The sequence below is a fragment of the Hyla sarda genome, chromosome 13 (genome assembly GCF_029499605.1).
Source record: "Hyla sarda isolate aHylSar1 chromosome 13, aHylSar1.hap1, whole genome shotgun sequence".
NCBI lineage: Eukaryota > Metazoa > Chordata > Amphibia > Anura > Hylidae > Hyla > Hyla sarda.
The window spans coordinates 30350670-30363804 of NC_079201.1; the positions used below are offsets into that span (position 1 = coordinate 30350670).

General features: G+C 43.6%; 1 protein-coding gene across 1 annotated transcript in view; it reads left to right on the forward strand.

The window, feature by feature from the left end:
- The window catches only part of CARD14 (caspase recruitment domain family member 14), a 104400-nt gene that overhangs the window by 18564 nt on the left and 72701 nt on the right, over positions 1-13135 (forward strand). The window contains exon 3 of the mRNA XM_056549913.1: positions 1711-1848. Coding sequence (XP_056405888.1) covers positions 1711-1848 — 138 coding nt within the window. The remainder of the gene's footprint in view (positions 1-1710; positions 1849-13135) is intronic.

Consider the following 13135-nt stretch of genomic DNA (forward strand, 5'->3'; position numbering starts at 1 on the left):
TTTTTGGAACACTGATGACATCACAAGCACAGTGCTCTCTGCTGACATTTCTGTCCATTTTAGCAACCATGCATAGCAGATGCATGCTAAGGGCAGCATGGTGGCTCAGTGGTTAGCACTACTGCCTTGCAGTGCTGGGGACTTGGGTTCAAATCCCACTAAGGACAACAATAAATAAAGCGTTATTATTATTATAATACCGTCAGCAGAGAGAACTGTGCTCTTGATGTCATCAGAGAGCATTCCAAAAAGAAAAGAATTTCCTCTGTAGTATTCAGCAGCTAATAAGTACAGGAAGGATTAAGATTTTTTAATACAAGTAATTTACAAATATGTTTAACTTTCTGCCACCAGCTGATTTAAAAGAAAAAAGGTTTTCACCGGAGTACCCCTTTAAATAAAAAAAATCCTAACCGTGTTTAAAGCGCCATTTGGCTAAGGCTAAGGTATAATGGCAAGTGTAACATATGCATGATGCTGAACAATCAAATTAAATTAAATAAATTCAATTAAATAAAAAAACTCCCACTGCACAGTACTATGTACAATAGTGAAAAGTCCATTTAATCCAAGAATTCACTGCATTCACCAATCTACAGCCAAGATCCTTTTTATTCTGGCAGGTAAAAGGACACAGCAGCCTATGGCTATTTTTTGAGTATACACAACACTTCGTCTGGGCCCCTGTTTCTTTTTACCTGCCAGATTTTCAGAGTTTGTGATTTGTGATATCCTCACTCAGCACCACTAAAAGGCCTATGTGATACACCTGTCCAAGTCTGTAAAGCTTTATCATCTGCATAATCCACTAATGGGAATAGCTACCTGGGCGGATAAGGCAGTGCTAACTGTCTTTTTCTAGTATGTACTGTATGTTATGTGCAACAATGGTTTATTTATTTATTTATTTATATAGCGCCTACAGATTCCGCAGTTCAAGGACATCTGCAGCATGATTAACACTTATCCCCTATCCACAGGATAGGGGATAAGTGTTTGATCGCGGGGGGGGGTCCGACCGCTGGGACCCCCTGTGATCTCCTGTACGGGGCCGCGGCTGTCCCGTGCAGGGGGCGTGCCGGCCGCAGCATGACGTTGCAGCCGGCACGCCACCTCCATACATCTCTATGGGAGAGGCGGGGAGGCAGCGTTCGTGCCTCCCTGCCTCCCCCATAGAACTGTATGGGGACGGGGAGGAGACGGGGCGTCACCGTCGACCTCTAGGTCGATGCTACGCGCCTTAGCGCTCACCATGAGCGCTAATGGCAGCACCCTGTTAGGGAGATCGAGGGGGGTCCCAGCGGTCGGACCCCCCGCAATCAAACACTTATCACCTATCCTGTGGATAGGGGATAAGTGTCATACCGCTGCAGCTGTCCTTTAAACAATGGTTTAACAATAACCTCTTGGACACAGGCTGATGTATAATGATTCAGTGTAAATCTGTCAATTCTCATCTGTACAATGCAAGTGAAAGAGTATTTATTAATATTGTAGGCATAGTCATGAATTGCTCTCCTGAGCCTTGGAAAGAATAAAATAATGAAATCACTTTAAAGGTACATGTTTAGATGTGCTTCGTGTTTTTGTTTTTTGGAATCCAGAGTAAATAGGTCTAACCTTGGTTTCGAATTTTTCTATTTTTATAGACTGAAGTAAATATTTTATGCAACATTTAGAGCTTTAAACTAAGTTTTCGTATTGATATAGGGCAACTGCTGGATGTACTTCATACACGAGGAAAGAATGGAGCCATTGCTTTCTTGGAGAGCTTAATGCTGGTGAATCCCAAACTTTACACCATCATCACAGGAAAAGAAGTGAATAAGGATCCCAACAGCTTTACCAGTAAGAGACACTTTTTAATGTAGCGTTTACATTATTTATATGTGAATTATACAAATTCAGCCTCATTCAGTTGGAAGTAATATGGCCTCATTTTAACTGCTCGAAAACCTGAACTCCCCAGTGTTCCACTGTTCTGGTGAACCAAACTTAGATCATAGGGTTAATAGGATTATAAGACTTGGCTGAAAATTGTTGTGGTAACTCAATAGGATGTGTCTTTTACTTAGTTTTCAAGTCTTTTTCATACAAATGTTTTCACTTTCTATACACGTGTACACAAGGTAGCCAAAATCTCCAAACTCATCTCAACCCATGCCTGCGGCAGCAGCTCCATCAGTTGGTGCTCATTTTTCAGAGGAGAGGATGCAGATCTTCCAGCATATCCCAAACATGTTCAAATGGGCTACAGTCCTGCGAATTTGGGGGCAAGACAATGTGGAGAATTTATTGACTTGTAGCATCCCGGGCACAGCTACTGAAAGTGCCCAAGGGGTGGAGCCAAGAGCACTAGCATGCTATAGCTCTCACTCAGTTGAGAGAAGAGTCCAGGGAAGCACTGAAGCCTAGCGCTGTCTAAGATTCTACAAGTCATTTTCTTTTTTTTGTTTAGCTTTAAAGGGGTTATCCAGGAAAAAACTTTCTTACATATATTAACTGACTCCAGAAAGTTAAACAGGTTTGTAAATGACTTCGATTAACCCCTTAAGGACTCAGCGTTTTTCCGTTTTTGCATTATTATTTTTTCCTCATCACCTTCTAAAAATCATAACGCTTTCAATTTTGCACCTAAAATTCCATATGATGGCTTATTTTTTGCGCCACCAATTATACTTTGCAGTAAAAATAGTCACTTTACCAAAAAATCCACAGCGAAATGGAAAAAAAAATCATTGTGCGACAAAATTTAAGAAAAAATTTCATTTTGTAAATTTTGGGGGCTTCCGTTTCTACGCAGTGCATTTTTTGGTAAAAATAATACCTTATCTTTATTCTGTAGGTCCATACGGTTAAAATGATCCCCTACTTATATAGGTTGGATATCGTCGTACTTTGGAAAAAAATCATAACTACATGCAGGAAAATTTATATGTTAAAATTCTCATCTTCTAACCCCTATAACTTTTTTATTTTTCTGCATACGGGCTGATATGAGGACTCATTTGTTGCGCCGTGTTCTGAAGTTTTTATCGGTACCATTTTTATATTGATCGGATTTTTTGGTCGCTTTTTATTCATTTTTTCATGATATAAAAAGTGACCAGAAATACACTATTTTGGACTTTGGAATTTTTTTGCGCGCACGCCATTGACCGTGCAATATAATTAACTATATATTTTTATAGTTCGGACATTTTCACACGCGGCGATACCACATATGTTTATTTTTATTTTTATTTACACAGTTTTTTTATGGGAAAAGGGGGGTGATTCAAACTTTTAATAGGGAAGGGGTTAAATGACCTTTGTTAACTTTTTTTTCACTTTTTTTTTGCAGTGTTATAGCTCCCATAGGGACCTATAACACTGCACACACTGATCTCCTATGCTGATCCCTGCAGAGCCATAGTTTTTCAGGGATCAATCAGATAGGGGCTCGATTGCTCAAGCCTGTAGCTCAGATCGGACGCTGCGGAGAGAGGTAAGGAGACCACGCCTGCGTCCCAGCTGATCGGAACATCACGATTTTATCGCAATGTCCCGATCAGCCCGACTGAGCTGCCGGGAACCATTTACTTTCGTTTTCAGACGCGGCTGTCAACTTTGATCGCCGTAGGGGATAAAAGGGTTGACAGCGCGCAGCACAACGATCGATGCTGTTAGCCCAGGGTCCCGGCTATCGTTAGCAGCCAGGACCGACCCGGTGTGATGCGGCGTCACAACGTGACCCCGTTTTTCACACTGGGACCAGGCTTAGGGCGTACAGGTATGCCCTAAGTCCTTAAGAGGTTAAAAAATCTTAATCCTTTCAGTATTTATGATGACACGTGTCTCGGGAACCGCCCAGTTTAGAAGCAAATCCCCATAGCAAACCTCTTCTAAACTGGGAGTTTCCCGAGACACGTGTCATCAGAGAGCACTTAGACAGAAAAGAACAACCTTAACTTCAGAAGCTCATAAGTACTGAAAGGATTAAGATTTTTTAATAGAAGTAATTTACAAATCTGTTTAACTTTCTGGAGCCAGTTGATATATATAAAAAAAAAGTTTTTTCCTGGAATACCCCTTTAAGCTTGACTAGGATTCTCTATATGGGACACTTCATATGGAGCTGTGGGCAGTTTTGAGCTTATACATCCACTAATACTCCCACTAAAACCAATCATAACATTCAAAATACAAATACAAAGCATTTCTATCCCAATGCTTCTCAAAAAAAGACAAAAAGCATAAGGAGAAAGCAAGACTATGGGCTCCTCAGAACACAGGAAGAATCCAGCCAAGGAGAAATTTTGAGTTCTGGTCATGGCACTAGACTACCACCACGATCGGTCTATTCTGTGCAAAAAATAGACTCAGCATATGGAATCAGGCATCTGTGAAGAAGCTGCGGAAACTGCTCAATCTGCTTACTAAGCATTAATTTATCTATGGAAACTGAATATTAAGGAAGGTTTACCAGATGCCTATAGAGGTGAGTGTCACGATTCGGCTAGCTGGTTGTGGATCCTCTGTGTCAGCGAGGGATTGGCGTGGACCGTGCCGGTGGACTGGTTCTAAGATGCTACTGGTGTTCACCAGAGCCCGCCGCAAAGTGGGATGGTCTTGCTGCGGCGGTAGCAACCAGATCGTATCCACTAGCAACGGCTCAACCTCGCTGACTGCTGAGAAGGCGTGGGACAGAAGGACTAGGCAGAGGCAAGGTCAGACGTAGCAGAAGGTCGGGGCAGGCTGCAAGGTTCGTAGTCAATATGGATAGCAGGAGATCTGGAAACACAGGCTTGGGACAACACTAAACGCTTTCACTGGCACAAGGCAACAAGATCCGGCAAGGGAGTGCAGGGGAAGTGAGGTATTATAGCCAGGGAGCAGGTGGAAGCTAATTAGGCTAATTGGGCCAGGCACCAATCATTGGTGCACTGGCCCTTTAAGTCTCAGAGAGCTGGCGCGCGCGCGCCCTAGAGAGCGGAGCCGTGCGTGCCAGCACATGACAGCCGGGGACCGGGACGGGTAAGTGACTTGGGATGCGATTCGCGAGCGGGCGCGTCCCGCTATGCGAATCGCATCCCCGCCGGCAATGTCAGTGCAGCGCTCCCGGTCAGCGGGGCGCGGCGTAACAGTACCCCCCCCCCCTTAGGTCTCCCCCTTTTTTTGTCCGGCAACTGCTTCACATGGGATGAGGACACCGGGAGTGATTGTTGGGTTTCCTCAAAGGCAGGCAGTACAGCAGGAGTGGGAATGGGGAGGGAGGGCAGAGGGTGAAGCTTGGCACGGGGCAGGGTGTCACCAGGACGGGGGCCATGAGGAGGCACGGCACAGTCCTGATAGGCCTTGGGGAGACAAGGTGTAGGAGGAGGCACTGAGGCTTGCCTGACGGGACTGGGAGAAGAGGAGAGGCATTTCTTGTGGCAAGCAGAGCCCCAATTCTTGATCTCCCCGGTGGTCCAGTCAAGGGTGGGAGAATGATGCTGGAGCCATGGCAGACCGAGGAGGACCTCAGAGGTGCAGTTGGGAAGGACGAAAAATTCAATCTTTTCGTTATGGGGTCCAATGCACATTAAGAGGGGTTTTGTGCGGTAACGCACGGTGCAATCCAATTTAACTCCGTTGACCGCGGAAATGTAGAGCGGCTTGACGAGACGGGTCACCGGGATGCAGAACTTATTCACCAAAGAATCCAGAATAAAATTTCCAGAGGCACCAGAGTCCAAGCAGGCCACGGCTGAGAAGGAGGAGTTGGCAGAAGGAGAAATCCGCACGGGCACAGTGAGACGTGGAGAAGCAGATTTCGTACCAAGAGACGCCACACCCACGTGAGCTGGGTGCGTGCGTGCGTTTCCCAGACGTGGAGGGCGAATAGGGCAATCCACCAAGAAGTGTTCGGTACTGGCACAGTACAGACAAAGATTTTCTTCCCTACGGCGAGTCCTCTCTTCCTGGGTCAGGTGAGACCGATCCACTTGCATAGCCTCCTCGGCGGGAGGCACAGGCATAGATTGCAAAGGATACTGTGGGAGAGGTGCCCAGAGCGGTGTGGCCCAAGACAAGGCCTTTCCAGAAAGAAGGCTCACTACGAACGCCACCTTAGACCGTTCTGTAGGAAATAGGTCCGACAACATCTCCATATGCAGGGAACATTGAGACAAAAATTCACGGCAGAGTCTAGAGTCCCCATCAAATTTGTCCGGCAGGGACAAGCGGAGGCTGGGAGCGGCCAGTCGCTGCGGAGGAGGTGCAGGAGCTGGCGGAGGAGATGGTTGATGCTGTAGCAGTGGCAGAAGTTGCTGTAACGTGGCGGTCAACTGCGACAGCTGCTGTCCTTGTTGGGCAATTTGCTGCGATTGCTGAGCGACCACCGTGGTAAGGTCAGCGAGACTTGGCAGCGGCACCTCAGCGGGATCCATGGCCGGATCTACTGTCACGATTCGGCTAGCTGGTTGTGGATCCTCTGTGTCAGCGAGGGATTGGCGTGGACCGTGCCGGCGGACCGGTTCTAAGATGCTACTGGTGTTCACCAGAGCCCGCCGCAAAGCGGGATGGTCTTGCTGCGGCGGTAGCAACCAGGTCGTATCCACTAGCAACGGCTCAACCTCGCTGACTGCTGAGAAGGCGTGGGACAGAAGGACTAGGCAGAGGCAAGGTCAGACGTAGCAGAAGGTCGGGGCAGGCGGCAAGGTTCGTAGTCAATATGGATAGCAGGAGATCTGGAAACACAGGCTTGGGACAACACTAAACGCTTTCACTGGCACAAGGCAACAAGATCCGGCAAGGGAGTGCAGGGGAAGTGAGGTATTATAGCCAGGGAGCAGGTGGAAGCTAATTGGGCCAGGCACCAATCATTGGTGCACTGGCCCTTTAAGTCTCAGAGAGCTGGCGCGCGCGCGCCCTAGAGAGCGGAGCCGCGCGCGCCAGCACATGACAGCCGGGGACCGGGACGGGTAAGTGACTTGGGATGCGATTCGCGAGCGGGCGCGTCCCGCTATGCGAATCGCATCCCCGCCGGCAATGTCAGTGCAGCGCTCCCGGTCAGCGGGTCTGACCGGGGCGCTGCAGAGAGAGAGACGCCGTGAGCGCTCCGGGGAGGAGCAGGGACCCGGAGCGCTCGGCGTAACAGTGAGCTAGTGCAGAAAAACAAAACAAAGCAAATGATGTTCCCACAAGATAATTGAAAAATTTGATTTTCATCTGAAAAGTATTTCATTCAATAATTTCAAGTAGGTTACGGAGAGAAAATTCTATACACTTGATATTCTACATAAGCAGATCAAGTATTTTGTTTCTCCTGTACTCTACTTGAGAAATGGGACATTACGATTTTCAGTGATGGTGGTGGAAGAATATCCATAGTCATGTGAGAGAATATGAACCCTCAGCTACACATAAGCGGTGCACGCAGGACTGGCACAAATGGCATAGTGACATCTGTGAACAAAAACAGTGTAAAGTTCTAATATGCGGCAGATTGTAATAGACAAAACATACCGGAGATCTATCCCCAGCAGAGCCATACACATTATCTGTCATTTAGCTGAGTGCCACTTAGCTTTATGAGGGGAAGTACAGATAAAATCCTAGTAATGGAAATGTTCTCGGTCAAGTGGAATTTCGAACAAGATATGATTCTACAATAAACAAACATGTTAAAAAAATACAAAAAAAGAAACTTGGAGATGACTACCTGAGTAAGGGCATTCAGAATAAGCTATTAAACAGATGGGAAAAACCATGCTTCAAGTGTTGTGCAAAGAACTTGCAGTTCAAGTCCTCATGGATTGTACACTAGATAAGTCACATTAACAAATGCGGTGAACTGTCAAGGGCATCAGTGTCTGAATACGTACCTGGTTTTCTTGCAAATAAAGAAACTACTAGAGAGGCATTGAGCAATGTGATCTTAGAGCACTTACAGGACCTACAGATCAGCATAGATGAGTTATGATAATGGCAGCAACATGAAAGGGAAAAAACAGAGCCTACAATACAATAAAGAGCCTACAATACAATACAGAGCCTACAAAACAATACAGAGCCTATAATACAATACAGAGCCTACAATACAATACAGAGCCTACAATACAATAAAGAGCCTACAATACAATACAGAGACTACAATACAATACAGAGACTACAATACAATACAGAGCCTATAATACAATACAGAGCCTACAATACAATACAGAGCCTATAATACAATACAGAGCCTACAATACAATACAGAGCCTATAATACAATACAGAGCCTACAATACAATACAGAGCCTACAATACAATACAGAGCCTATAATACAATACAGAGACTACAATACTATACAGGGCCTATAATACAATACAGAGCCTACAATACAATACAGAGCCTACAATACAATACAGGGCCTAAAATACAATACAGAGCCTATAATACAATACAGAGCCTACAATACAATACAGAGCCTACAATACTATACAGGGCCTATAATACAATACAGAGCCTACAATACAATACAGAGCCTATAATACAATACAGAGCCTATAATACAATACAGAGCCTACAATACAATACAGAGCCTACAATACAATACAGGGCCTAAAATACAATACAGAGCCTACAATACAATACAGAGCCTATAATACAATACAGAGAATACAATACTATACAGGGCCTATAATACAATACAGAGCCTACAATACAATACAGAGCCTACAATACAATACAGGGCCTAAAATACAATACAGAGCCTACAATACTATACAGGGCCTATAATACAATACAGAGCCTACAATACAATACAGAGCCTATAATACAATACAGAGCCTATAATACAATACAGAGCCTACAATACAATACAGAGCCTACAATACAATACAGGGCCTAAAATACAATACAGAGCCTACAATACAATACAGAGCCTATAATACAATACAGAGCCTACAATACAATACAGAGCCTATAATACAATACAGAGCCTATAATACAATACAGGGCCTACAATACAATACAGGTCCTAAAATACAATACAGAGCCTACAATACAATACAGAGCCTATAATACAATACAGAGACTACAATACTATACAGGTCCTAAAATACAATACAGAGCCTACAATACTTTACAGGGCCTATAATACAATACAGAGACTAAAGTACAATACAGAGCCTATAATACAATACAGAGCCTACAATACAACACAGCGCCTATAGTACAATACAGAGCCTACAATACAATACAGAGCCTATAATACAATACAATACAGAGCCTATAGTACAATACAGAGCCTACAATACAATGCAGAGCCTATAATACAATACAACACAGAGCCTAAAATACAATACAGAGCCTACAATACAATACAGAGCCTACAATACAACACAGAGCCTATAGTACAACACAGAGCCTAAAATACAACACAGAGCCTAAAATACAACACAGAGCCTACAATACAACACAGAGCCTATAGTACAACACAGAGCCTAAAATACAACACAGAGCCTAAAATACAACACAGAGCCTACAATACAATACAGAGCCTACAATACAATACAGAGTATAATACAATACAACACAGAGCCTATAGTACAATACAGAGCCTACAATACAATGCAGAGCCTATAATACAATACAACACAGAGCCTAAAATACAACACAGAGCCTAAAATACAACACAGAGCCTACAATACAACACAGAGCCTATAGTACAACACAGAGCCTAAAATACAACACAGAGCCTAAAATACAACACAGAGCCTACAATACAATACAGAGCCTACAATACAATACAGAGTATAATACAATACAACACAGAGCCTATAGTACAATACAGAGCCTACAATACAATGCAGAGCCTATAATACAATACAACACAGAGCCTATAGTACAATACAGAGCCTACAATACAACACAGAGCCTAAAATACAACACAGAGCCTAAAATACAACACAGAGCCTATAGTTCAATACAGAGCCTACAATACAACACAGAGCCCATAATACAATACAACACAGAGCCTAAAATACAAGCAATAATTTGTTCTATTAACAAGAGAATTGTATATGTCCTTCCGTAGCCACTCACCATATCTAGCTATTGCAGATGCTGATAATTCTTTTGTCCTCTCTATTAAATATTACTACACATGTACGTGCTCTTCAGTTCAGTAACACATTGCTGGGCAAGTATGCCGAAAAATTTTACCAAAATGACTCTAAAACTTGTTGGATTGACAGTGTGAAGGTTGTCCATTTCTACCTGCGTGATGTTTTTCCCTTCCTTTTACTTTCCAAGGAAATCTCTTCCACTTCATCTTTTGATATAAAATATAGTACCGGAGGGGTTGTCCGGGGAACATAATGGTCCTGACTGTTTTGTTCCCAATGCTCCATTTCCACTCCCTGGTTCTGAGACAGGAGGGGGCAGATGCTTATCCCAATCATCGCTTGTGGGTAAAACCATTCCCACACATGATGTCCTATAGATGCATGATGTTGCCACAAAGTCGATGGTTTTGCCCTCAGTCGATGATCGGGACGGCCGCGACGCCCCCTCCCATAGACGGCGGAGTCATGACGTCACGATACTCCGGCCCCGTGATCGGCACCTGGCAGTTTGGGAGCTGGCAGCGCGGCGTGCAGCTCAAACAGGTGGGTGCCGAATGCAAGATTGCAGGGGTCCCAAGCGGTGGGACCCCCACGGTCAAACAACTTATCCCCTATCCTTTGGATAGGGGATAAGATGTCTTAGGGCAGGAGTACCCTTTTAAATCAGGCACAGAAGCTTTTTCAGTATTGAGAAATTCAATCTGTGTTCTATTTTCTGCAAGACTACAGGGAAAATGGATTTAAATACTTTGGGGGAGATTTATCAAAACCTGTTCAGAGAAAAAGTTGCCCAGTTGCCCATAGCAACCAACCAGATTGCTTCTTTCATTTTTCAGAGGCCTTTTCAAAAAGGAAAGAAGCGATCTGATTGGTTGCTATGGGCAACTGGGCAACTTTTCCTCTGGACAAATTTTGATAAATCTCCCCCTGTGTGATGATGCTGTGATTGGAAGGAGAAGGGTAAAAACACACACAGGGGGAGATTTATCAAAATTTGTCCAGAGGAAAAGTTGCTGAGTTGCCCATAGCAACCAATCAGATCGCTTCTTTCATTTTTGAAAAGACCTCTGAAAATTAAAAGAAGCGATCTGATTGGTTGCTATGGGCAACTGGGCAACTTTTTCTCTGAACAGGTTTTGATAAATCTCCCCCATAGTATTTAGCCACATGCAGTAAATACTTCAAAAATTCTGCTGTTCCCCTGATTTTTTCTCGATACCAGTTAAAGCAATTTACGACTTACCAAATTACCAAACAGCAAAAACTGGCAAATATTAACAAAAAAAACAGGTTAACAGCAACATTTCAGAAATATCTACTGCCTATGGCCAACTGCAACACAACCGCATGATGGCCCTGATTTACTATTGTAAACCTGACATGTTTTATCAGGTTGTGCGGCAGAAATTCTGTCTGTGCCAGAATGTGTGCCAGAATTAAAAAAAAAACTCACCAACCCTCCATTTTACTGAGAAAACCCGAAAAGGGGGCATAACTGTCAGGGAAAGGGGGGAGGAGGGGGTTGCTGAAAAGAAAACACAAAGAAAACTCCACTCCACTCTTAGTAAATCAAGGCTAGTGTGTCTTTACCGTAAAAGAAAAGCTAACAAAAAAATGAAAGCTGCTTAAAGGGGTACTCCGTTGGGGGGGAAAATTTTTTTTATCAACTGGTGTCAGAAAGTTAAACAGATTTGTAAATTAAACAATGTAGAAAGAACCGCACTCACCCGTACATCGTGCACTAATATCTTTATTCCTTGGAACGTCAACGGAGAACACAGGACAGACAGACGGCAGGTACGCCGGGGAACACGAGGTGTAGTACTACACCTCGTGTTCCCCGGCGTACCTGCCGACTGTCTGTCCTGTGTTCTCCGTTGACGTTCCAAGGAATAAAGATATTAGTGCACGATGTACGGGTGAGTGCGGTTCTTTCTACATTGTTTGATGTTACAAGCATAGCACGCCAACACTGGTCTCCACATCTCCCTGTTGAACGGACACCACATCACGTTACCCTACGCTACCTACATCAGTATAGCGGTGCCGGACTGATTTCTTTCTGCTTCTACCTTAAGCTAGATTTGTAAATTACTTCTATTAAAAAATCTTAATCCTTCCAGTACTTATCAGCTTCTGTATGCTCCACAGGAAGTTCTTTTCTTTTTGGTTTTCCTTTGTCTGACCACAGTGCTCTCTGCTAACACCTCTATCCAGAGCAGGAGAAAATCCCCATTGCAAACCTCTCCTGCTCTGACCTGTTCCTGACATGGACAGAGGTGTCAGCAGAGAGCACTGTGGTCAGACAGAAAATAAATTAAAAAAAAGAAAATAACTTCCTGTGGACCATACAGAAGCTGATAAGTACTGGAAGGATTAAGATTTTTTAATAGAAGTGATTTCCAAATCTGTTTAACTTTCTGTCATCAGTTGATTTAAAAATGTTTTTTTCCAGTAAAATGAGCAAAGACCTGGAGACAACTACAGACACTTTCCTTCAGCTATATTGATCCCAATGACCTGAATTTTGAAATGTGTTCTGCAATAAGAAGCTTTTTGGTGATGTGTCCGATTAACCACAAAATATGTAGAATTCCATCTACCATCTACACACCTACTGAACTTGTACCCAAATCTTAGTGTGGCATAGTGAGTCCTCACAAATCATCCTGTGACAGTAGCTTCAGGAAAGAGAAGTTTCTCACATCTAAAATTAATTAAAAACTATTTAGGTCATCAATGTCACAACATTGCCTCAAGGGTCTTGCAGAGATTGCATTCGAGAGAATATTGAGGACACTTACTACAGTAAAAGCCAGCATATCATTCTGATTGTATGCTAGTGTCTTTAACTTTACTGCATTGTTCTTTAAGCCCTTTTTTAAGGAGAATCTGTCAGCTCTATATCATGCTCAGAGTTGCAGGGATGAGCAAATACATAATAAGGAGATAAAGCAAATCATACCTGTCTTTTAGTTGTTTACTCTTTGTAAAGTTATAAAATAATGTGTTCCTTTAAGCTCATGAGTTATAGAAGCCATACTAAGCTGCAGCCTGCA